The sequence below is a fragment of the Aspergillus japonicus genome (genome assembly GCF_003184785.1).
Source record: "Aspergillus japonicus CBS 114.51 unplaced genomic scaffold BO86scaffold_36, whole genome shotgun sequence".
NCBI classification, from domain to species: Eukaryota; Fungi; Ascomycota; class Eurotiomycetes; order Eurotiales; family Aspergillaceae; genus Aspergillus; species Aspergillus japonicus.
The window spans coordinates 151,720-173,919 of NW_020291673.1; the positions used below are offsets into that span (position 1 = coordinate 151,720).

The 22,200-nt window shown below is 52.9% G+C and overlaps 8 protein-coding genes across 8 annotated transcripts; 6 read left to right on the forward strand and 2 right to left on the reverse strand.

Moving 5' to 3' along the window:
• Window positions 1-720: 720 nt before the first annotated feature.
• BO86DRAFT_401039 (putative serine-rich protein) lies at window positions 721-2,947 on the reverse strand (the record flags this gene model as incomplete). The annotated part of the gene is made up of 3 exons (XM_025673745.1): window positions 721-759; window positions 811-1,007; window positions 1,072-2,947. 3 exons carry the CDS (start codon window positions 2,945-2,947, stop codon window positions 721-723), a joined length of 2,112 nt encoding a protein of 703 aa, XP_025526159.1.
• A 375-nt stretch (window positions 2,948-3,322) lies between these two features.
• On the forward strand, window positions 3,323-4,381 carry BO86DRAFT_131385 (uncharacterized protein). Its single transcript, XM_025666105.1, has one exon. The coding sequence runs from the start codon at window positions 3,698-3,700 to the stop codon at window positions 4,229-4,231; it is 534 nt and encodes a 177-aa protein (XP_025526160.1). The 5' UTR covers window positions 3,323-3,697; the 3' UTR covers window positions 4,232-4,381.
• A 2,040-nt stretch (window positions 4,382-6,421) lies between these two features.
• BO86DRAFT_411024 (leucine--tRNA ligase NAM2) lies at window positions 6,422-9,926 on the forward strand. Its single transcript, XM_025674548.1, has 3 exons — window positions 6,422-7,050; window positions 7,137-7,277; window positions 7,333-9,926. The coding sequence occupies exons 1-3, from the start codon at window positions 6,511-6,513 to the stop codon at window positions 9,649-9,651; spliced, it is 3,000 nt and encodes a 999-aa protein (XP_025526161.1). The 5' UTR covers window positions 6,422-6,510; the 3' UTR covers window positions 9,652-9,926.
• On the forward strand, window positions 9,869-10,213 carry BO86DRAFT_401041 (uncharacterized protein; the record flags this gene model as incomplete). Its single annotated transcript, XM_025673746.1, has 2 exons — window positions 9,869-9,926; window positions 10,017-10,213. 2 exons carry the CDS (start codon window positions 9,869-9,871, stop codon window positions 10,211-10,213), a joined length of 255 nt encoding a protein of 84 aa, XP_025526162.1.
• A 1,436-nt stretch (window positions 10,214-11,649) lies between these two features.
• fdh (formate dehydrogenase (NAD+) FDH1) lies at window positions 11,650-13,676 on the forward strand. Its single transcript, XM_025672394.1, has 5 exons — window positions 11,650-11,745; window positions 12,009-12,280; window positions 12,350-12,525; window positions 12,603-13,147; window positions 13,205-13,676. Exons 2-5 carry the CDS (start codon window positions 12,089-12,091, stop codon window positions 13,549-13,551), a joined length of 1,260 nt encoding a protein of 419 aa, XP_025526163.1. The 5' UTR covers window positions 11,650-11,745; window positions 12,009-12,088; the 3' UTR covers window positions 13,552-13,676.
• Window positions 13,677-14,065: 389 nt separating this feature from the next.
• On the reverse strand, window positions 14,066-15,032 carry BO86DRAFT_390460 (uncharacterized protein). Its single transcript, XM_025672395.1, has 2 exons — window positions 14,650-15,032; window positions 14,066-14,580 (listed from the first exon to the last, which is right to left on the reverse strand). The coding sequence occupies exons 1-2, from the start codon at window positions 14,674-14,676 to the stop codon at window positions 14,158-14,160; spliced, it is 450 nt and encodes a 149-aa protein (XP_025526164.1). The 5' UTR covers window positions 14,677-15,032; the 3' UTR covers window positions 14,066-14,157.
• Window positions 15,033-15,814: 782 nt separating this feature from the next.
• On the forward strand, window positions 15,815-21,566 carry BO86DRAFT_433576 (formin sepA; the record flags this gene model as incomplete). Its single annotated transcript, XM_025675849.1, has 3 exons — window positions 15,815-18,905; window positions 19,050-20,545; window positions 20,610-21,566. 3 exons carry the CDS (start codon window positions 15,815-15,817, stop codon window positions 21,426-21,428), a joined length of 5,406 nt encoding a protein of 1,801 aa, XP_025526165.1. The 3' UTR covers window positions 21,429-21,566.
• On the forward strand, window positions 21,566-22,184 carry BO86DRAFT_131468 (uncharacterized protein). The gene has a single exon (XM_025666106.1). It carries the CDS (start codon window positions 21,704-21,706, stop codon window positions 22,022-22,024), a length of 321 nt encoding a protein of 106 aa, XP_025526166.1. The 5' UTR covers window positions 21,566-21,703; the 3' UTR covers window positions 22,025-22,184.
• Window positions 22,185-22,200: the final 16 nt, after the last annotated feature.

Below are 22,200 nucleotides of genomic sequence, written 5' to 3' on the forward strand. Positions count from 1 at the left end.
TAAGCACCATCGTCTGATATAACCATCGTGTCATATATATCTACCTATGTGTTGATTTTCCTATATAGTCCGTGAATCCCAACTCGAGCCCGCAGAGAAATCATTCTCATCAGCACTCAGGTATCGAGATGGGCGACATCAAAATAGACAAATGAAAGAAAGAACAGTAACATATATCCGTCGTGTGTCGTGAAATCCCAGATAATTCCAACGCTATGCATGCACTTTGCAGATAATCGAATAACCCCAATGAACTTGACCAGATAGACGGTTTCGGTATAGTGCGGATAGACATAAAGAGGACCAACACCCATTTGTCGAGGAAATATGAGACTGATCTTCAGAAAAAAGAAATATCGAGAAACATTATAAACATCACGTCATGGCAGTCGTGTCGAGAGTGATATGTAAATATGATATACCAAGCAGCCGTGGGGCAAAGAAAGCTGAATGCGAGTATAATTGCAGGCGCATCGAGCAGGCGGCGCTCAAGTGAAATCAAGGCGTATGAAGGGGTATAAACAGGTAAAAAGAGTCGACTCCAAGCATTGTGATGCGAAAGTCAATTCGAGCATACACAATGCAATGCAGGCGCAGGCATGGCCTGCGCAGGGAGCGCCAAGGCAGCCGATGTACCTCGGCGCCCTAATCAGGCAGAAGCTGCAAGCGCGATGGACTTGCAAAGAACATAGAACAGGGGGCTCGGGATTTCAATCAACCCTAGAACCCCACTGTTGTACCGACAACTGCTAAAGTGATCTGCCATGTTGTTAGTTGAGGGAGCAAGAGCACGGCTTATGCAGCACTTACCACAATGGTGACGATTACTAATCCCAAAGGGTTCATCCACCGGTTGAGCTTTCTCCACCATCGGGCATTTTCGTAGCGTCTTCTCTGCAGGTCGAATAATCGCATGCGTAGGCTTGTTTCCAGTTGGGACTCGGGGTCCTCCTGCATAACCATTTCCGGTTGTTTCGGTAAAGGGAGGAATGAGGCGATCAGCCAGGCTAACGAGCGCAGAGTAAGCACACGTTCCAGTCAAGCTGCGTAGATACCAGGGCTGATACTTACCAAGAGGGAAGATGAACCCAACACAAAATGACCAGACTTGAATGTTTCGCCGACCGAATAGAGGTTCCATCCTAGAGTCGAGGGATGGAGCTCCGCGCGTGCCCTTCCGTGGGCCCGTCGCACGTCGATCAGGCAACAGGTGTGGCGACCAGCTGCTGCGCAGCCGATTGCGGGTGTCCCTTCTTTCAAGTTCTGGATCTTTTACCCAATGGCTTCGAGGGTCGCGGGGATCGCTCGGTGGTGCCTCCCACCGTACGCTTCGTAGGTCACTAGTCATTGTTCGAGTATGGCTGTGAGCCGTAGGCATGCGGTAAAGAGCGCCATTTGTACTCGCTGTAGCTGGCCGTAAGGATGGTGGGCGACTTCCCTCCACCGTGGGTAAACCCGAATGAGCAGGCTGCGCTTCGGAGCGCGCATAATACATCCTAGCCCAGTTGGGCAAAATGTTATGGATGGTCGAACTTGTTCCCGGCCGCTTGGTGCTTCGCATACTGCTTCGACGGGATCTAGATCCGGACGAGAGGCTGCTGGGCACCGCTGGGTTCGAGGGGCGCGCTGGCAAGTTTGCGACATCGTCATGCTGTTCGTCGCCGTCCGAGTCCTCCACTTCATTCACAAGCCACACAGATGAAGACGTTGGCTTTGGGCGGACCAGGGCTGGAGAAGGCCGTCTAGGCTCTGCTAGAGAGTTGTTGCTAGATCCTTCAGCATAGTTCGAATCGCACTCTGCTGACCATCGAGATGTCACTGTCGACAAATGAGTTTTGAAGCGATCCGAAGAGAAATCAGTCGTAGGTTCCGGAGGGGTGGGCTCCGCGACAACCTCGGAAGTAGATACATCGACCCTTGAGCTTGACGATGAAGGAGCGCGTATTGTCGGATACTGCAAGAAAACCCCGCTGTCGACGATCGCCTGAATATCGGAATTAGGCCCGCTCCGCGATGAGGACGTGAGAGAGCGAGAATGGCTTCGCCCGCGTGGAAGCGTTGAGTTTGATTGAACTGGGTGCACCTGATTGGAGGGATTGGACCGGAATGATTGTGAGCGTGAACGCGAAAGCGAGCTCGAGTGTTCGGAGGATGAACCGTGAGTCCACTGAGCCGCTCCGATATACCTGATGACCGTTCCCAAGGAATTTAAAGACGATAAGGAGTTAGATCGAGTAACCGAGCCTGGATTTGAAGAGGCACCAAGTCGCACAAAGTTCAAACTTGAGTTGTCGAGGGCCACGAAGTTCGGGCTAGATGGAGGTCCAATAGGAACCACGTTCGGGCTAGAATGGCTTGAGCCAAGGGTTTCCGGGCCAGATGGGTGACGCGATGAGGTCCGTGACATCACGGGCTTGATTGTTGGAGGGACCTGGGGTAATGTATTCGGTTCCTCATCTGAATAAGCGGCAATAGAAGCTGAATCGGACTTGAGGCCGGTGGGTTTGTCTTCTGGAGGCAAAAGATCGGGGAATGATGACTTGCTCGACAACGGATCGTCTTCCCATACTTGCGATGGAGTGTTTGCGGCATCGAACGTCGAGGATAAATCCCAAGGGTCACTGGCGGTCCGTTGGAAAAAGCTGCTGTCGGCAATTTGGCTTAACTCCGTTGAGGTATTCCCAGCATAATGATCCGGTGCTTCGTCGACATGGAATCGGGAATCCGGGATAAATTCATGTCCTTTTCCAGGCCGCGGGAGGAGAATCTGCTCCGGTTTGGTCGGATACGGCGTAGCTGAATACACATCGTGTTCTTCCTGGCCGGCGTGTTTGTCACTCGTGGCTCGGAGGGACGCAGGTGGGGAGGACTCGTTCGTCTGGGACGGACTGCGCTCGTGGAGAGCTCTCCGTGCTGGGAGACTCGTTGAAGGTCCAGTCGAGCGCATGTTGTGCAAATTAGTTCATTATTATCACTATACACCAGTTATTTTGGTCGGGCTGTCGAGTAAACCTGCGGGCGGCGACCCGGTAAGGCTGGTGGTATAATTGACGACAAGGAGTTCACAAGAAACAAGAAACGTAGATCGAAGAACAGAAAAGAGAAAACGCCCACGCCCGACTGGGGGGGACTGGGACTGGAGATGGCGAAGAATGGAGATTAAAGATGATCTTCGATCATCAGCTCGGTTTGGGGCACCAAGCGACCACACAAACGGACCGCTCGATGGAGCGATTGACAACCCGCAGTTGCCGGCGATGGTCCCGTTGATGTTTGTTGTGGTCTATAGAATTTTATGATGCAATGAAGAATGTCTCGACACAGAAACGACGACGTGATGGTTTAAGGGAGCGTAACTAAGCTGTCCACCGGGGCACTACAGCCAAGGGAGAGTGGATCCGACCGAAAAAATGCCCGGAGTTGGATTAGCGAGAGCGAGTCAAGACCCCCAATGGAGCCAGCTTAATAAGGGCGGGGCGCGATATTAACGAGAGAATAACAACTGGAATAGTAAAAGAGTGTCTAACCCGAGACCAGGAAAATAATCAAAGAACGATTCGAAAAGAGCGACGAAAGGAAGGAGGACTGGAGGAAAGGGGACCACAATCTGAAACGACCAGGCCGGACTAAGCCGTAATATTTAAACGCCCCGGAGTCCGGGTTCCCAGCGGCGGTGAACCATGGATGAGATCAATAGATGAAGAGAGATGAAGAGACTTGTCTTTCCACCCCTCTTTGGCTTCGGTGGAGGGGGACAGGGATACTCGATCCAGGGGGGTCATGCAGACTGCACGCTCTAGAGCGCCATTTGAAACCGCACGATTGGTGGTCGAAAGGGATGGGCCTGCAGCCTGCAGCTCGTCGCTTTTTCCGGCTTCCCTTTGGGCAGACAATGGCCTACCTGCTCCGCCCATGGTCGCCTCAAAACTTGCGAGGGGGACGGACAGCTAGCGGGATGGCGCGGGATGGCCGCCAGGGAGAAAGGGTGGGAGAGGGTCTGGCCCGATGGACAGTTCCAACATCCAGTAAGTACTCCGTACGGTTTCTCTCGAATCTTGATAGTCTCCCGGCTCCAAACATTCTTCGCCGTTCGGATCCAAGACAAATGTGGTCGCAGATCAACATGTGTTCGGGAAAGTACATCCAGCTATCGTCATCAAGTACGGATTTGTGCTCTGCTGCGATCGAGATTCAGGCCTGGCCGAGGTCATTTCGCTTCGCGTTGATCTAAGAATATCCGCCTTCCACCCCTCGAACCAGAGTTGAATGAACTCAGACCAGGAGTTCGAAGATTGCGAAGTGGAGTGAGAAGCAGGCACCATTTAAAGTCGACTGTGGGCACGGAAGACGCAAGTCGGTCGGTTGGCCATGATTCACTGGAAATGCAAGGTCCGCTTGGTCGTATGTACAGTACATATCATAAGAGGTGCATATGCATATTCTGTACTGCACGCTGAACGTAATCTAGGCCCTACAGTACCAAGTTGTATGCCGTACGACTCGATCACAGGCGGGGAGAGGATGGGGCGGCTTAGCCTCTCATCAATCTCCACGAGGGCATCGATTGTAATGTGACGAGTCCAAATCGTGGAGGGAGTAATCGTGCTAGCGTGGCAGACCTCGAGGGCCTGAGTCCAACTGCTCCACCGCAGAAAACACTAGTACTTAGTAGCAAGTTGTCGTGGGCGAGAGAAAAAAACAAAAAAAAAAAAAGGAGGCCAGCGATTCCAGAAGGTTTCATTGGCAGTGGAGAGAAATATCTTGGTCTTTTTTGTTCCCAGCTAGCCCAATAATAATCGTCAGGGGCAATTGGCACTTGGCAGAAAACGTACAGTACCGTTGTCGGTCGTCGGAGCCACGGATCCTTTCTGGCGTTTTCTCCCTAAGCTTGCCAACTCATCCCAAGTGGAGTCTGTCAACCGAAGTAGTGAGGATGAGGTACCAAAGTTTGCTTATTACTCATATTACCGCGGCGCCCGAGGATGACAGTGGGGTTGTTCATAAAGGACGAAGACGACGACCGGACGGCACAAAGAACCCTGAATCCACGGATGGCAGATCTTGGGATCCATCTTTCGCAGAGTTCGATCGGAAAAACAGAATGTGATGGATCTAGCCAATATGGGGGATGTTCATAAATAGAGAGGAGAGAGGTACTTGGAAGGAGGGGGATGTTTTGGGGAGGAGGAGGAGGAAGAGGAGGGTGAGGAGACTGAGGACTGAGGAGAAGATGTACTGTAAGTTATGAGTAGGTACTAGAGTACTCCGTACTTACTCTGAGTACTACGAGTAGTAACTTAGCCGCTAGATGGAATCTCGATCCAGACAGAAGTCCCGGTTGCGGGACGATCCTCAGGCACCATCAAAGCAAGCTTCTTCGTCATCGCCTCGCCAACTAATATGTAACTTATGGTGTGCGTGCAATTGTACATACTCCAGCACTAACATATTCGTACTCACACTGTGTACTCAAAACCAGGGGATGTTCCAGATCTCGAGATCTCTTTCCGCCGCCGTCAATCCTTATATTGGCCCCTGTGGTCGTCATTCGAGCCTTGTACCTACTGAAACTCTCTCGTCATCCCCCCTTCTTTCTTTTCTATGGTCCCACTTGAACTGGATATTTGAGAGGGCGAGACTGTACAGATTGATGTACAGTCCGGATAGCAGTTGGAAGAACGGTGAACGAGTTCTAGAGTGTTTCACGTTGTTCTATCGAAGTTTGATGCTGTCCCGATCCATGGTTCAGAGATCGAATCTGCTCCAAGCCAGATCTGGATTAGCACAGGGGAGCTGAAGCAAGATCCAAGGGAGACTCGGAACCTGTGGACCTGGACCTTCTCCTGAATGCCTTTACCTAGCCTGGAGTACTCCGTAATCGTATAGTACTTTGATACTTACCACACTGCAGACCTATTCCTATTCTTGGTGGCGCATACCTGCAATAGTCCACTTGAGAGAATATAGTAATTGCCAAGGTCCAAGGTGATCATAATTACACAGTACATAGGCACAAAGCCCATCCGCCCCCTTTAACGCAATTCAATCAACTTCTCTGTTTGCTTTACAGCCAGCTCGTGGTAACGTACAAGGTAAATATATTGCTCGGCAGGCGATGGTCCTTCGATAGTTTGTCTTCACCCAAATAGAGCGGCAAAGATGAAGCTGAGCAGAGAAAGAAGAGGGCGATAGTCTGAAGCATGGATCTAGAAAGCCTCCGTAGGGAAGGGTGAAGTGCAAGCATGTCAATATGGCAAGATGATGGAGTGGTTGAAGATTCTATACTCCGTAGCAAGTACCTGTAAGTAGTTAGTTATGAATCGGACCTCATGACTAATCACAGGCATAACCAATCTGCATCGGAGGGCTACATGAGCTAAGCCGTTCCGGGCCAAGCCAAACCGACGCCCGGCGGATACGATGACGATTGATGCGAAGAGTCTCCCAGAGCAGCCGGCTTTCGCTAGCTCACAGTAAGGATTGCAACAAGTGAATGATGAAACGAGCATAATGCAAGCGCTTCTACGATTTCGCTCAGGCCAGGTACGGTCAGTCCTGCGACAAAGACCGTGGAATTGTGCCAAACCCTACCCGATCTCCGTTTCCTCCATTTCCTCGAGACATGCGACAACCACCACGCCATCGGCAGCATCTATCGCTAGAAAGCTCGATTTGTTAGCGCTTGACAAGAAATGGCAGGCAAAATGGCAAGCAGACTCTGCCGATTCTCGATCTGAACGTAATGCTGCGGGGGATACCCAAGGAACGGAAGAGAGGCCTAAGTCTTACGTCCTGTCTATGTTCCCTTATCCGTCGGGAACCTTGCACATGGGCCATTTGCGAGTGTATACCATCTCAGATGTGCTGGCTCGGTTCTATCGCATGCGAGGACATGACGTTTTACATCCAATGGGGTGGGATGCATTTGGGCTGCCAGCAGAGAACGCCGCGATTGAGCGGGGGATAGACCCGGCGGAATGGACCAACAGCAACATGTCTAAGATGAAGGAACAGTTACGGAGCATATCGACCTCTTTCAACTGGGAGTCTGTGAGTGGTTACCGGGATATCCCACCTCGTTCTGATGTTCGTCTCTCTACCGTGAGAACAACACTGATGTTTACTCGAACATGCAGGAATTCGCGACGTGCTCACCGGAATTTTACGAACAAACGCAACGGATATTCCTAATGCTTTACGAGAAGGGCCTCGCATATCAGGATGAAGCAGTTGTGAACTATGATCCCGTGGATAAAACGGTACTCGCGAATGAGCAGGTGGGTGCTGAGATACAAGGAGTTCTCATGGCCGTTGGACTGACCGCGGCACTAGGTTGATGCCAACGGTTGCTCGTGGCGCTCCGGCGCGAAGGTCGAAAAATTGAAACTCAAACAGTGGTTCTTCCGTATCACAGCTTTCAAGGAGATGCTCCTCAAGGACCTGGACTCCTTGTCTGGCGAATGGCCGGAACGTGTGCTCTCAATGCAGAGAAACTGGCTAGGAAAATCGCAGGGCGCGAATATCCGGTTCCCAGTCACCATTGATGGCAAGCAAGACGCAAGTACTGATATCGGCGTGTTCACAACGCGACCAGATACTCTTTACGGAGTTGAGTATCTCGCCTTGTCTCTGAATCATCCCCTCGTCCTAGAGTCCGCAAAGAAGGACTTTGAGCTGCAGAAGTTCCTCGATACTGCTGCTTCGCTCCCAGCAGATTCGAAAGCTGGCTACAAATTGACCACCCTGACTGCCTCCCATCCTTTACATGTTATTGATAAGGAAAGTCCTCATGTTGCTCGGCCGCTACCTATCTTTGCGGCGCCCTACGTTCTCAGTGACTACGGTGAAGGCGCAGTGATGGGAGTCCCCGGTCACGATGCTCGAGATCTTGCGTTTTTCAAGGAGAACGTGAACCCAGAGTCTATACCTGTTGTCATCGGGCCCCGACGGGAAGGCAAACAAGACGAATCTAGCACCAGTGTCGTTTCGTCCAATGACGCCAAGGCATTCACGCAGGAAGGTTATCTCAATTCCCTGTGTTGGAAGTACCAGGGTCTGCACTCAAGTGACGCCAAGAAGCAGATCGTTAACGATCTCAAGCAAGTCGGCCGCGGGGACTTTGTGGAACAATGGAGACTGAGAGACTGGCTGATAAGCCGACAGCGTTACTGGGGTACTCCGATTCCCATCATCCATTGTGATAGTTGCGGTCCTGTTCCCGTCCCGCCAGACCAGCTTCCCGTCAAACTGCCCAAGATTCAAGGCGACTGGCTGAAGGGCAAGAAGGGCAACCCACTCAAATCATCGCACGACTGGGTGAACACGCAATGTCCAAGCTGTGGTCACTCGGCCAAGAGAGACACGGATACCATGGATACTTTTGTTGACTCTTCGTGGTACTATCTCCGATTCTTGGACCCTAAGAACAAACAATCGCCCTTTTCGCCGTCTGTGGTGCGACCGGTTGACGTCTACGTTGGCGGCGTTGAACATGCGATCCTGCACCTTCTATACGCCCGGTTCATCTACAAGTTCCTTTCACAGTCCGAACTATTCCCAGAGTTAGCTCGCGCTGGAAACGTGTCGGGTCCATTTGAACCCTTCAAGTTCCTCCTTTCACAGGGAATGGTGCATGGCAAGACATTCTCAGATCCAGCTACAGGCAAATTCCTCCTTCCTTCGGAGCTGGACCTGTCAAATCCAGATAAACCACTTATCAAAGGGACGCAAGTTACGCCAGCGATATCCTTTGAAAAGATGTCGAAAAGTAAGCACAACGGTGTCGACCCGACGGGGTGTGCTTTGAAGTATGGCGCAGATACTATTCGCGCCCATGTCCTCTTTTCCGCTCCGGTCAGCGAGGTGCTGGAATGGGACGAGACGAAGATTGTTGGTATGGAGCGCTGGTTTGGCCGGCTCTGGAAGCTCGTGACTGACACCCAGCAAACGTTGTCCTATTCGTCAATTGCGTTGGACATATCGGACTTGAAGGCATCTTCCGGCCACGCGCTTACGATTCCCGGGGCCCTACAAAGCCTGGCTGATGGTGACGCTACCGCTCTCCTTACCACACATCGAACCATATGTTCCGTCACCAACTGCATTGAGACCAATCGCTATGGCCTGAACACCGTCGTTTCCGACCTGACCAAGCTAACCAATGCTCTTGTATCATCCACCCCCACCTCACCCGAGGTTCTCTACCTGACTGTTTCGTCCCTGCTGCGTCTTCTCTCGCCAATTGCTCCGGCTCTTGCCTCCGAGTGCTGGGAGATCCTGAACGGCTCGGTGGTGACGAGGAACTCCGCCGGCGCCGCTTCGGAAACGGCGGCTATCCCAAGTATATTCGACTGCAACTGGCCCACACCCCTTCTGGCCCCCGCCGAGGCCGACATGCTGTCCGCACGAGGAGGGCAGACCGTTGCGGTTCAAGTTAACGGAAAATTGCGATTCAGTGTGACAATCCCGCAACGACTTTCGCCCACGACAACCGAAGCCAACGCGAATACCACCGATGAACAAGACTGGATTATCAGTCGCATTCTAGAGACCGATGAAGGACGAACATGGCTGCGGGAGAAGAACGACTGGGAGAAGCGCCGACGAGTAATTGTTGTCAAAGGCGGCAAGGTGGTCAATGTTGTGTTCTAGAGGCGGCATCATATCGCCAGAAGCTTCGAATCATGTTTGATGTTTCACGCGAAGCATGCGCTGCCTGTTGTTTCGGAAAAAATTGTACTATAGATAGAAGACATCCTGATAGGATGAATAGAATATACCATTACTGAAACAAACTTTGTGGTTCGTGCAGATTGTTGTATGGGAATCAGTAAAAATTTCACACCCAACTTTGCTCGCGACACCCATGATGAAGGGCGCTTTCGCCCGATACTGTGTTATGGGCGCCCGGGCGTCGCAAGCGCTCCGTGAGTCCGGAGGAGAGTTTCAATATTGGGGTCAACGAACAGACCGGCGTATCGTGTGATGCGACAAGACCGGCAGGGCAATGGGTGTAGGCAACCTGAATGAGGAGGCAGACACGCCGACCTCTACGCTGGTGGTGGGGAACAGACGGATGGCTTCCCCTCATGCTGCCGCCGCCGCCGCCGCCGCCGCCGCTGCGAGCGCGGCACGGTCGGGGTCGGGCGTGACGTCGGTCTCAAATCATGGAGACTCCGATGTGGTTCTCGTCCAAGGCATCATCGTCACTTGAATGATGGTATTTTCTCCTAGAAGACCAAAGTCGGAGATAATGCGGTCGAAGGTCGGTTTCAGGAAGTGGAGGATTCGGATTCGCACTTGAGTGGAAAATCGCTTCGGTCGGGGGGGGGGGAAGGGTGGAGGTAGAAGACGCTCAAGCTTCGGTCATCAGTTAACTTATCGGTTATCGGACGTCGACCGCGCTTGTGCTGCCCACCCCACGGCGAAAGTTATCGTAAGAGAGTCAAGCTCTAGTAGACACATAGACGTCTGTTCTGTGTGTGATACTGAGCTACACAGAACGAAATGAAGCGACTCTTCGTCGGTAACGTTTTCACATGGGCTCCTGGCCTGCTATGAGAGACAGCATTTGGGAGGCCATGCGGGGAGACTTTTTGGTGAGGAGTCAAATTACCCCTCAGGCAGGGTTGCTTCCCCTCATGAGGGGAACGGATGGAGCTATCCGAACCGGGTGGAATGCGGGACAATCATGGATGAATGGATGGTAAGATTCCTGGCAGTCCAGTCCACTCTTCTACCCGGTCTCTAACTGACAGCCAGACAAAACAGTAATTCTGTCCGTTGATTGTCTCAATAGAGCCAAAAGAACCATTCATAGTCGTAGTCCCGACCCAGCACTGCAGTAGCGCCGCGGCAATGCTATGCGGGGCCAATCCTGGGCCGATCGCCCTGCCAGGTACTGAGACGTGGCTCCGAGTTACTAAGGATCTGGCAAAGGCTCGGCCCTCGCTCGGATTCCCCCTCATCGGCTCACCACGGCTACTGTAGCCTACTGTAACTTGAGTTACATTGCATTGCATTCTAGATCCCCGCATGAGCTTTGGACTTCTTGAAACATAGTGACATCGTACGTGTCCTGTACTGTGTGTAGATATGTCATCTCTGAAAGAAGTGAGCTCCAAACGCACACAGGATAGTCTCACTACTCTACCTACACATACTTTGCCTCATTAGTACCACCTAGTAGTAACTTATTGACTATGGACTATTGACTATCGACGAGGGAGTCCCGCGTGCGGAGAAAGCTTGGTGAATCCCCCAACTGGGAAGATCTGCCATCTGCCATGGTTTGATCCACCCCTCTTTCCGAGTCTAGTCCTGTTACTGTACTCCGTACCCACACCCACCTCATACTGCCTGCGGTACCCCCTCTCCTCCCCCCCTCCTCCTCCTCCCGGGACTCCTCCGCTCCCTCTTGCCGGAAGACGGAGGAACGGATAGTGTACTAGGTACAGTACCTTACTTACTATACTCTACCTAGAATAGTAATGATGGAGTAGTAAGTAAGGTACCCATCATGTACAATCAGTACAACCACGAGAGAGGGGAAAAGACAACTCTCTGAGAATGTAGGGAAATCGACCTATATATTTGGCCAAATTCCCCCGCCCTGTAAGTTCTGACTTCTATTCACCATCAGTGTCTCTCTCCTATCATCTCATCCTATCATCATTCTTGGGTCATCTTCCCATTCTCTTCCTTGCTACCAAGGTCCACGCCTAATCAAGTGCCAACCCGCTTTCGGTAAGTCTATTTCCCCTCAGCGTCGTTGTTGAGACAATTCTTGCCTGCAGTACAGTCTGCAGCTGTTTTGGAGATCGCCCCCTTCTGCCTGTCATCTTTCCCCGCTCTTCCTTGCTGCATTGCATCAAGCTCGCAAAGGTCTCCGATCACTGGCAGTAACGATGGTGGTGGCTGCGGGCCAGAATCTTACCTTGTCTTCTCCAACTTCTTTCATCACTACTGGGTGGGTATATATAATGGCAAGCTGACCCTCCGCTTTACAGGTCTACAAGATCAGATCCTTCAGTTCTTCTCTCTCTCTCAATCAATCAATCATCAGTCAATTTGACTCTACTCCTTCAAAATGGTATTTATGCGCTCTTTCTCCCGTCAACTTCGACGGCCTGCGGCTTCTCTTCTTTCTAGCAGAGGCCCTCTCGCATCGGCTGGCAGCAGTCCCTTGCGGACCTCGCCTCTGGCCAACTCCATTACTGGTGCACGTACGCTAACCGCCTCGGCCAATCTACAGGGCAAAATTCTTATGGTTCTCTATGACGTAAGTCCGTCTGCGGCTTCGGCCTCATCATCAATGACGACAAAACATTGACTAACAAACAATGAACAGGGCGGTGAGCACGCCAAGCAGCAGCCCGGTCTTCTGGGTACCACCGAGAACGAGCTTGGCTTGAGAAAGTGGCTAGAGGACCAGGGCCACACTTTGGTTACCACCTCTGACAAGGAGGGTGAGAACTCCACTTTCGACAAGGAGCTCGTTGATGCCGAAGTCATCATCACCACCCCGTATGTGGCTTCCCCTAGCATTTCCTATTATGTCCCCCCCCGGGAAACCTTTTCAGCCACTAACTCAGTTGGTTCAGCTTCCACCCCGGTTACCTTACTGCGGAGCGTTTGGCCAAGGCCAAGAACCTTAAGATCGCCGTCACTGCCGGTGTTGGTTCCGACCACGTCGACCTCAACGCCGCCAACAAGACCAATGGCGGTATCACTGTGGCCGAAGTCACTGGCTGCAATGTTGTCTCCGTTGCGGAGCACGTTGTCATGACTATCCTGACCCTGGTCCGCAACTTCGTGCCCGCCCACGAGCAGATCCGGAACGGTGAGTGGGACGTTGCTGCTGTCGCCAAGAACGAGTACGATCTGGAGAACAAGGTTGTCGGCACTGTCGCTGTCGGCCGCATCGGTGAGCGTGTCCTGCGCCGTCTCAAGCCTTTCGACTGCAAGGAGCTGCTCTACTACGACTACCAGCCTCTCTCCCCTGAGGTCGAGAAGGAGATCGGCTGCCGCCGTGTTGACGACCTCGAGGAGATGCTCGCCCAGTGTGATGTCGTTACCATCAACTGCCCTCTACACGAGAAGACTCGTGGTCTGTTCAACAAGGACCTCATCTCCAAGATGAAGAAGGGTAAGATACCTGTTTCTGAATTGACATAAAATCTCCGACACTAAACCAACTCTTCAGGCTCGTGGCTCATCAACACCGCTCGCGGTGCCATCGTTGTCAAGGAGGACGTCGCCGAGGCCGTCAAGTCTGGTCACTTGAGAGGCTACGGAGGTGATGTCTGGTTCCCTCAGCCCGCCCCCAAGGATCACCCTCTGCGCTACGTCCAGGGCCCCTGGGGCGGCGGCAACGCCATGGTTCCCCACATGTCCGGTACCTCCATCGACGCCCAGATCCGTTACGCCAATGGCACCAAGGCTATCCTCGAGAGTTACTTCTCCGGTCGCCACGACTACAGAAACGAGGACCTCATCGTCCACAACGGTGACTATGTCACTCGCGCCTACGGTCAACGCAACAAGGCTTAAACCCTGGAGGACATTAATATGAAATATATGACTCGAATAGTTCGGCAGATGTTCCTGGTTTGAACGTCTCCTTGGCGATTTAGCTATTTATGATACCTTCAAAATACAAATATCTTCAGATCAAATTCTTGGTGCATGGCATCGGGCTGTCTCCGCAGCTGCCCCACACATCCGTAAGCTTGGAATGTTGAACCCTGACGTAGAGTTTCCTGGCTATGCCTTGAACCCTTGACAATAGTCTTATGTCTGGATTTCTTTCGCAATAAGGCCACACCCCGTGCCGCCGCAATGGACTCCGGAGTTGCAGTATTCATGCAACCTCCAGGCCCTGGATATTGTGTTCCTGTGCGAATCAATGGCCGCTTCAGCCTGATCGACTCGAATCTAAACTTTGCTTAGCTACACAACATAATTTCTACGCGTGGCTTTTACTTCATGCACTGCTTTCCATCATCATCATCATCATCATCATCATACTCTCCTCATTACTCGCAGACTCGCACTGTGGTACGGTGTGAGGACACCCTCGGTGAGATGTGTGATTTTGTGACAGCATTCAATATAAATCTATAGGTATTAAGACATGGGAAGCGGATGATTGCAAAACTAGCGCCGGGACTGTGAATGCGGCGGATGGCCCTCGTCCTCGTCCTCACTGTCATCCATGAACCCGGCCTCGAGTTCCCGGCTGAGTCGTCTTCCCGAGTCGATAACTGCGCTGCGTTGCCGTTCAAGGGCCCCTCTGCGCTCTACATCCATGTCCATGCCGACCATGATCTCGCCCTCTTCATCGTAGATACTGATATTGTCATCCTGGTCGGCCAGATGCTGCCGCTGCCACGAGGAGGGCAAGAACCGGCGCATGATGGCATCGGCGATGCGGTCCCGAAGGGTCAACGTGTGGGCGGAGATCGTGTGGAGCGGCAGGTACTGGGAGTATCGCTGATGATATCGTCGAAAGAAGGGGATAATCACGAAGGAGAAAAGGAGGTAAAGGGTTAGCGAGATCACCGCGGGGATGATCATCGTCTGCGCAAGGAAGCCGTCGGTTAGGGACATGACGAGTCAGATATGAGGACTGATGGAGGAAGAGGTCACCTTTGCGAAGTTCGATGCGGAACCCATCTTGGTTGGCAAGTATCTCCGTCTGGGCCCAAAAAAACTGAGGCTGATCGTGTGTCGTCCGTCAACTATCCAGCAGACAGAGGAAGCGGAAGCGAATCGGAGGAGGAAATCGGAGGAGCAATCGGAGCAGGCAGCAATCGCAAGCGGGTGAACCAATGCACGATGCAAGGCTGTATGATTCAACCCCCAAGAGACAGAAGATTAAATTGCCATAGTAACCAAAAATCCCCACAGATACAGCGGTTCAACCATCCGGGAAATTTAACACAGCAGAGTGGAACAGCACATGGTCTGGCTATTCTTTCTAGTAACCTGCGGCCGATGAGGCCGCCGATAACCTCCGTGCACGTGATACCTACAGCAGCCATGGCAGTCAGTCTATCTATACTTATAGGACTGAGATTGGTAGGCGGTCAAGGGGACATGCAGTGCCGTGCAGTTGCAGTCAGTCTCCGTACAAAGATAGAATCATATCACATCACGTGGCAGGACTGTTACTCTGGGGAGATGGTGTTCTAGAGCCGCTCTTCAATAATGCCGCCCCCCTGATGCCCCGTGCTTTACACTCCGTCCTGACATGCAAAAAGACTCCAGCCACTAAACCACGTCCTAGAAGGGTTTTTATTTTCCACAGCTGGAGTAGGATAGCCCTACTAGGTACTAGGTGGGAAATCTGAACCTTGTGACTCAGAATAGATAGATCGCCTCTTTCCCTTCGTTTGCGATCCATACATCGAGGGAATCTCCGTGGTGTTCAGAAGGCGGAATTCCCACCTCTCTCTCTTTCTGTCTCTCTCTCCCCCTCCTTCTTCCTTCCTTCCTCCCTCCTCCCTCCATCCCTCCTCCCTCTTTCTTTTACTCTTACGCCCGCTCCGCTGCGGGTAATAATAATTTTTTTTTAGTCAGTTCAGGAGTGCGAAGACCTACGCCAGCGCCTTGGATGTTCTTTTCTTTCCCTCCTTCTCTCTCTCTCTTTTTGATCCTTCCTCTCACTCGAAACTCAGCGACAACCCCCGGAAATCGGACGAGTCGTTAGGACGGAAGGAAATATTATCATTAGCGATCGCTTCAGCCTACTCGTTCCTCAGCGGCTTTCGCTCATGCTGCGCTTTGCATCTCCCAAGCGACGTTCGTCAAGATGCCAACCAGCACGTCTGCGCCTGAAAAATCGAGACAGACCTCCGCTGGGAAGTCGTTCTTCGGAAGGAAGTTACACAAAGAGAAGTCGGTAGACGAACGTTACGACTCGCATGGCTCGCACGATAGCCTGGCGCCTCCTGGGAGCGTCCCCGGCTCTCGCTCATCCCGCCATTCCAAACGGTCCTCCGTCCAGTCCGTGGATTATCCCCACGAGTTTGATCCCACGGGCGTGTCCATGACCGCAGGTGTCCTGACTTCGATCCCCTACGAGAGCTTACCCGCCGATACCCGATCGCCTGTCCCCGTCGATCACCTGTCAAGACCTAGCTCGTCCTCACGCAAGGAACCGTCACCTAACCATCTCGCCAAAGGAAACAGCGACTACCACCAGTACCCGGCATGGAACCCGGCCAGCGCCCCCAACAATAATACCACCCCCGCCAACAACACCAACAGCGCTTCGTCGCACCCAACTGGCCCCCGGCCACCTCCGCATGGCTTGAATGTGACCATGACGGCAAGTACATCGGGGGATAAGGGCGCTCGATATCAACAGTGGGGACGCCCGGGCAGCTCTGCCGCCAATACTGGCTTTAGCCATAGCTCCTCTTCTACGCTTGATTCGTCGGCGCAGTCGCGGTTGTCCTTCGACCAGCTTAGTGTTCATTCATCGATGTCATCTAACACTCGTGGTTCAAGCTATTATGCATCAGAGAGCTCCTCGCGCACGCTGACACCTTCGCATTCCGCCGATCGCACAACCTATGCATCAAATGGCAGTTCTAGCCGCCTGTCGAATGCACAGGCGGCATGGCAATCAACCCAGCCCGCTCAACCACCCAAGATTCCGGTCAACCAGGAGCAATACCTCGCCCGGCCGAGGGACGATCGAGTGGTGGATCAACTGTTTATCGAGCTGATGCAGAAACGAGGATGGCAGAACCTCCCGGAGCAGGCCAAACGACAGATGCTCGCTTATCCGGCTTCGAAGAAGTGGACCTTGGTGCACCAGGACCGGTTGACGGAGATACAGGGGGAACAGAAGCGGCGCCAAAATGCTCGGCAGACTCACGGCCATGATGGACCCTCGGGTATCCTGGAACGCGCTGATGAGGAGGGCAGCCCCGAGTGGTATGTGAAGAAGGTTATGGACGATTCAATCACCTCGAAACAGTTGGCCAGTCTAAGTGTCAGCCTACGAACGCAGCCAATCAGTTGGGTCAAGGCGTTTGTTGAGGCGCAGGGTCAGATTGCTTTGACAAATGTGCTTGCCAAGATCAATCGAAGGAAGGCTACAGGTGTCGTCCCAGCTCCCCCGACAGGGGATAAGGATTTGGATCGTGAATATGACATTGTCAAATGTTTGAAAGCCCTGATGAACAACAAATATGGAGCAGACGATGCTCTTGCACATCAACAGGTCATTGTGGCTCTTGTTAGCTCACTGCTATCCCCTCGACTGAATACGCGAAAGCTGGTCAGCGAAGTATTAACCTTTCTCTGTCACTGGGCCGAAGGTCATGGGCACCAGAAGGTCCTCCAGGCTATGGACCATGTTAAGAATCATCATGGGGAAACCGGCCGCTTTGACGCCTGGATGCGTATTGTGGAGGTGACCATCGATGGCCGAGGGAAAATGGGCAGCTTGGTTGGCGCAAGTGAAGAATATCGCAGCGGCGGCATAGGCATGGAGAATCATCTCATGGAATATGCTGTTTCAACCATGCTGCTCATCAATATGTTGGTGGATGCGCCCGAGAGCGATTTGCAGCTCCGCTGTCATATCAGGGCCCAGTTCATTTCTTGCGGCATCAAGCGCCTCATGACCAAGATGGAAGGCTTTCAATACGAGGTCATCGACAAGCAAATTGAACGGTTCAGGGATAATGAAGCCATTGACTACGAAGACCTGCTGCAACGGGAGAGCAGCAGTATGAAGGACAGCATCGAGGGCGAGGTCAAGGACATGAGTGATCCTTTGCAAATCACAGACGCCATCACCGCCAGGATCCAGGGCACTCGGGCTCATGATTACTTCCTATCGGCCATGCAGCACATGCTCCTGATCCGGGAGAATTCTGGCGAGGATGGTCTTCGTATGTACCAGCTGGTGGACGCTATGCTCAGCTATGTCGCTATGGACCGTAGGCTTCCCGATCTTGACCTCCGACAAGGGTTGACCTTCACCGTGCAAAGTCTGCTGGACCGCCTACATACAGACTCCGAGGCAAGACGGGCTTACGATGAATCCTTGGAAGCTCGCCAGATCGCGGAGGCTGCGCTTGCGGAGCGCGATGAGATGAAGGCCCAGGTAGAGCTTGGCGCAGATGGCTTGGTTAAGAAGCTGCAGAAACAGATCGATGAGCAGACAGGGATTATCGAGCTGCAACGGAGACGTGAGGAAGCGATGCAGGCGGAGCTTGCGGATGTTCAGAGACTGCGGGCTCAAGAGTTACAGCGGAATGAGCTGGAAACTCGAGAACTCTACCTCATGCTCCGAGACGCTCAAGATATAGCTGCATCGAATGCCAAGAAGAGCAACATGGCCGAAGCGGATCCTTCACAGATGAGAGGCATCCTCGACCGAGAGAAGCTTCTGGAGCGATTGGAGATGCAGCTCGAGCGGACCAAGACACAATTCAAGCTGGAGGGCAAGGTATGGGGTCAACATGTTACCTCAGATAGACTGCGTGAGCTTCGAGAGCAGATGGATGGCGAAGCCGATGTCGACAATGAGTTTGGACAAAGGACAGGTCAAGGCCTGGACGTCAACGCCTTTGGATCGGTTCATCGGAAGAGAAGCCATCTACCGGGCATGGACCAAGACGACAGTTCCGAGATTCAGACGCCGGTCGATGAATCCGGTGAGGTCATATACGAGAAGGCACGCCTTGTGGATCTTCATCGGCCCAAAGTCAACCCTAAGCATGCCAACGGTCTCCTGGGAGAAATTGCCTCGAAGGTTCCCAAGATTGATGCTGAGGAGGCTGAGGATGCTGAGGCAAATGGCTCCGTGGACAACAAACTTGCTGGACCTGGAGCAGAAGATCCCACTGCCAGCTCACATCAAGAAGGAGCCAGGGTCGAGGGTGCAACTGAAAAGGTCGAAAATAAAGGTGCTCCTGCTCCTGCTCCTCCACCCCCACCCCCGCCTCCGCCTCCTCCCGCCCCAGGAGGGCTGGGATTCGCTCCTCCCCCTCCTCCCCCTCCTCCGCCTCCTCCTGCGCCAGGAGGGCTGGGGTTTGCTCCTCCACCTCCCCCGCCTCCGCCCCCGCCCCCACCGCCAGGAGCTGTTGGGGTTCCACCTCCGCCCCCTCCGCCTCCTCCACCACCCGGAAAATCAGGGTTCCCGCCACCTCCGCCCCCTCCTCCCCCGCCGCCCGGTGGAAGACCTGGCCCCCCCCCACCACCTCCTCCGCCCGGTGCTTCTTTCGGTGCCCCTCCACCCCCTCCACCGCCTGGTGCTGGTGGATTCGGAGGCTGGCGCGCAAACTACATGGCTTCCCAAGCCCTGCCTCATCACCAGACAGCTCTCATGCCATCTATTCGGCCAAAGAAGAAACTCAAGGCACTTCATTGGGATAAGGTCGATACTCCGCAGGTGACCGTGTGGGCATCTCATGCTCCTACTGCCCAAGCAAAGGAGGAGAAGTATGTGGAGTTGGCGAAGAAGGGAGTCTTGGATGAAGTCGAGAGACTGTTCATGGCAAAAGAAACCAAGATTTTCGGCAAGGGCGCGGGAGGCAAGCAGCGTACGGATAAGAAACAACTCATCTCCAACGAGCTGTCCAAGACTTTCCAGATTGCTATGGCCAAATTCTCTCAATTCCCTGCTGACGATGTTGTACGAATGATTATTCATTGCGACACGGAAATTCTCGACAACATGGTCGTTATGGATTTCCTACAGAGGGATGAGATGTGCACCATTCCCGAGAATATCTCAAAGTCTATGGCGCCATACAGCAGAGATTGGACCGGTCCAGATGCCGCCAGCGCCGAGCGGGAGCAGGATCCCACTGAGCTCACGCGCGAAGACCAGATCTACCTTTATACCGCGTTCGAACTGCACCATTATTGGAAGGCAAGAATGCGTGCTCTTGCGTTGACACGCTCGTATGAGCCAGACTATGAACATATCTCCGCCAAACTGCAGCAAGTCGTGCAGGTCAGCGAGTCTCTGAGAGACTCCGTGGCCCTAATGAATGTTCTTGGCTTGATCTTGGACATTGGTAATTTCATGAACGATGCCAATAAGCAAGCTCAAGGTTTCAAACTGAGTTCCCTCGCCCGCCTCGGTATGGTGAAGGATGACAAGAACGAGACTACATTTGCAGACCTGGTGGAGCGAATTGTTCGAAACCAGTATCCCGAGTGGGAGGGCTTTGTGGATGAGATTAACGGCGTTGTCGCCATTCAGAAGCTCAACGTCGACCAACTGCGCACGGATGCTAAGAAGTACATAGATAATATCAAGAACGTCCAAGCCAGCTTGGACGCTGGCAATCTTAGTGATCCGAAGAAATTCCATCCTCAGGATCGGGTCAGTCAGATCGTTCAAAGAAGCATGAAGGATGCTCGTCGCAAGGCCGAGCAGATGCAGCTCTACCTGGACGAGATGGCCAAGAGCTATGATGATATCATGGTGTTCTACGGAGAGGACAACACGGATGAAGGCGCCAGGCGGGATTTCTTCGCCAAGTTGGCTACATTCTTGCTGGAGTGGAGGGTAAGTACATGCCGTCTCTTTGCGTTAAAGGCTTCTTCTTGCTAACCGTGATATCAATGTCCAGAAATCCAAGGAGAAGAATATCAGCCTGGAGGAGAATCGGAAACGCATCGAGGCATCTCTGTCTCGCAAGCGGGTCAATGCAGGCCTGGCGAACGGCGCCGGTACAGCTACAGAAGGGCCACAGTCACCCGCCACCAGCGGTGCTATGGATTCACTTCTGGAGAAGCTGCGTGCGGCGGCTCCTCAGGCGAGGGATCAACGCGATCGTCGGCGTCGCGCCCGCTTGAAGGAGAGACATCAAGTCCGCGTGGCTTCGGGACAGAAAATGCCAGATGCCGCTGGGTCTGAAGGCGCAGAAGCCGGACAGACCGAAGAGACTGGCAGCAACGACACGAGCAATGCGAGTGCAATCGATGCCGACTCGGCCAACACGGGCCTTTTGAGTCCTCCGGCTCTGGAGTCCGAAGCTCCTGAGAAATCGAGCCAAGACGCTCAGCCTGTGTTAGAAAGTGATGATGTTGCGGACCGGGCTGCAAGCATGCTGCAGGGTCTTCGGGACAATGTTGACGGCGAGCGTCAAAGAAGAAGACGTGAGACAGCCGAGGAAGAGCGGCGTAAACGCAGGCTGCGGAGACGCAACGGTGCTGCTAGTACCAGCAAAGACAGCGCCGATGGCTTCGTGGTAGCCTCTGCGTCCGAACCACTTTCCCCTCCCCGCACGGATCCGATTGAGCCGGATGATGTGAGTGTCGCCAGTCCTCGAGACGGAGATGAGACAGCTCCTCGAACACCCTTGACGCCATCTATCGTGGTATCGCCAACCGTCGACCAGAAACTTCAGTTACCTGGCGATGACGAGCCGAGCGAAGGCTCTCCCTAAACAATTCCGTGGAGTAGATTGGCTACTACCTATATTTCTCTACTCCATGTCCCTCTTTCCTTCCCTTCCCTTTCCACTCCGCAACGCACATTTCTCTCTCCCGTGCATTTGATGCATGAACTAATCGCATTCCTTCTTTCCTAATCTAATGTGTGATAGACCAACCCATGCCGTCTCGGAAGATGTCACTATGTGTATGATGTTCCCCTGGCTGCGTGTTTCAGACACGTCTGTCTTCGTTTCTTTTGATCTCTTTCGAGGGCTGTCAAGCGGTGATGCACAGTGGCATTGGTGCTTTCGTCTCCTTTCCTTCGTGGCTCCTGCTTAGATTCGTCCCTCCTTGCACCAAGCTGTTGCATTCGCTTCCCGAGTACATTTTCATTTTTCTCTTTGACCCTTTATACATCATGCTTTCCATCTCTTTGATCTCCCAGCGATTCATAGCCTCTGACATTTCCCCCTTTCTTATCTTCCCCACTTCGGCCTTCAGTTTCTGTCTGTGTACATACTCGGCTTTTCATCGGTTTCTTCTTGTCTATTATATCTGGATGTCGTTCCGGCGACAGTTGCATATCTCTGGCGGAGGAGGATTGTGAGGCGTATGGCCGTGTGTCTTTCGGTGCGCAGGCGTGACGAAGGGGCGCAGGGTCCCTGTGATATGACCTTTTCCTACTACATCTACTGGATTACCATTACCACCAAGCTTAGCGCATACGCAGAGTGGTTTCCTAGAATCTGGGACCCGTAACATCTAATGCGATTACAGAGTACT

What these genes read in the sequence shown, in the direction of transcription:
- BO86DRAFT_131385 (XM_025666105.1), top strand. Translation starts at nt 3,698, where the DNA reads ATGAAGAGAGATGAAGAGACTTGTCTTTCCACCCCTCTTTGGCTTCGG.
- BO86DRAFT_411024 (XM_025674548.1), top strand. Translation starts at nt 6,511, where the DNA reads ATGCAAGCGCTTCTACGATTTCGCTCAGGCCAGGTACGGTCAGTCCTG. An exon ending in CCTCTTTCAACTGGGAGTCT is followed by an intron (nt 7,051 to 7,136) that starts GTGAGTGGTTAC and finishes TCGAACATGCAG; the next exon opens with GAATTCGCGACGTGCTCACC. An exon ending in CGGTACTCGCGAATGAGCAG is followed by an intron (nt 7,278 to 7,332) that starts GTGGGTGCTGAG and finishes CCGCGGCACTAG; the next exon opens with GTTGATGCCAACGGTTGCTC.
- fdh (XM_025672394.1), top strand. Translation starts at nt 12,089, where the DNA reads ATGGTATTTATGCGCTCTTTCTCCCGTCAACTTCGACGGCCTGCGGCT. An exon ending in TTCTTATGGTTCTCTATGAC is followed by an intron (nt 12,281 to 12,349) that starts GTAAGTCCGTCT and finishes AACAATGAACAG; the next exon opens with GGCGGTGAGCACGCCAAGCA. An exon ending in GAAGTCATCATCACCACCCC is followed by an intron (nt 12,526 to 12,602) that starts GTATGTGGCTTC and finishes CAGTTGGTTCAG; the next exon opens with CTTCCACCCCGGTTACCTTA.
- BO86DRAFT_390460 (XM_025672395.1), bottom strand. Translation starts at nt 14,676, where the DNA reads ATGGGTTCCGCATCGAACTTCGCAAAG. An exon ending in CCGCATCGAACTTCGCAAAG is followed by an intron (nt 14,581 to 14,649) that starts GTGACCTCTTCC and finishes TTCCTTGCGCAG; the next exon opens with ACGATGATCATCCCCGCGGT.
- BO86DRAFT_131468 (XM_025666106.1), top strand. Translation starts at nt 21,704, where the DNA reads ATGCACAGTGGCATTGGTGCTTTCGTCTCCTTTCCTTCGTGGCTCCTG.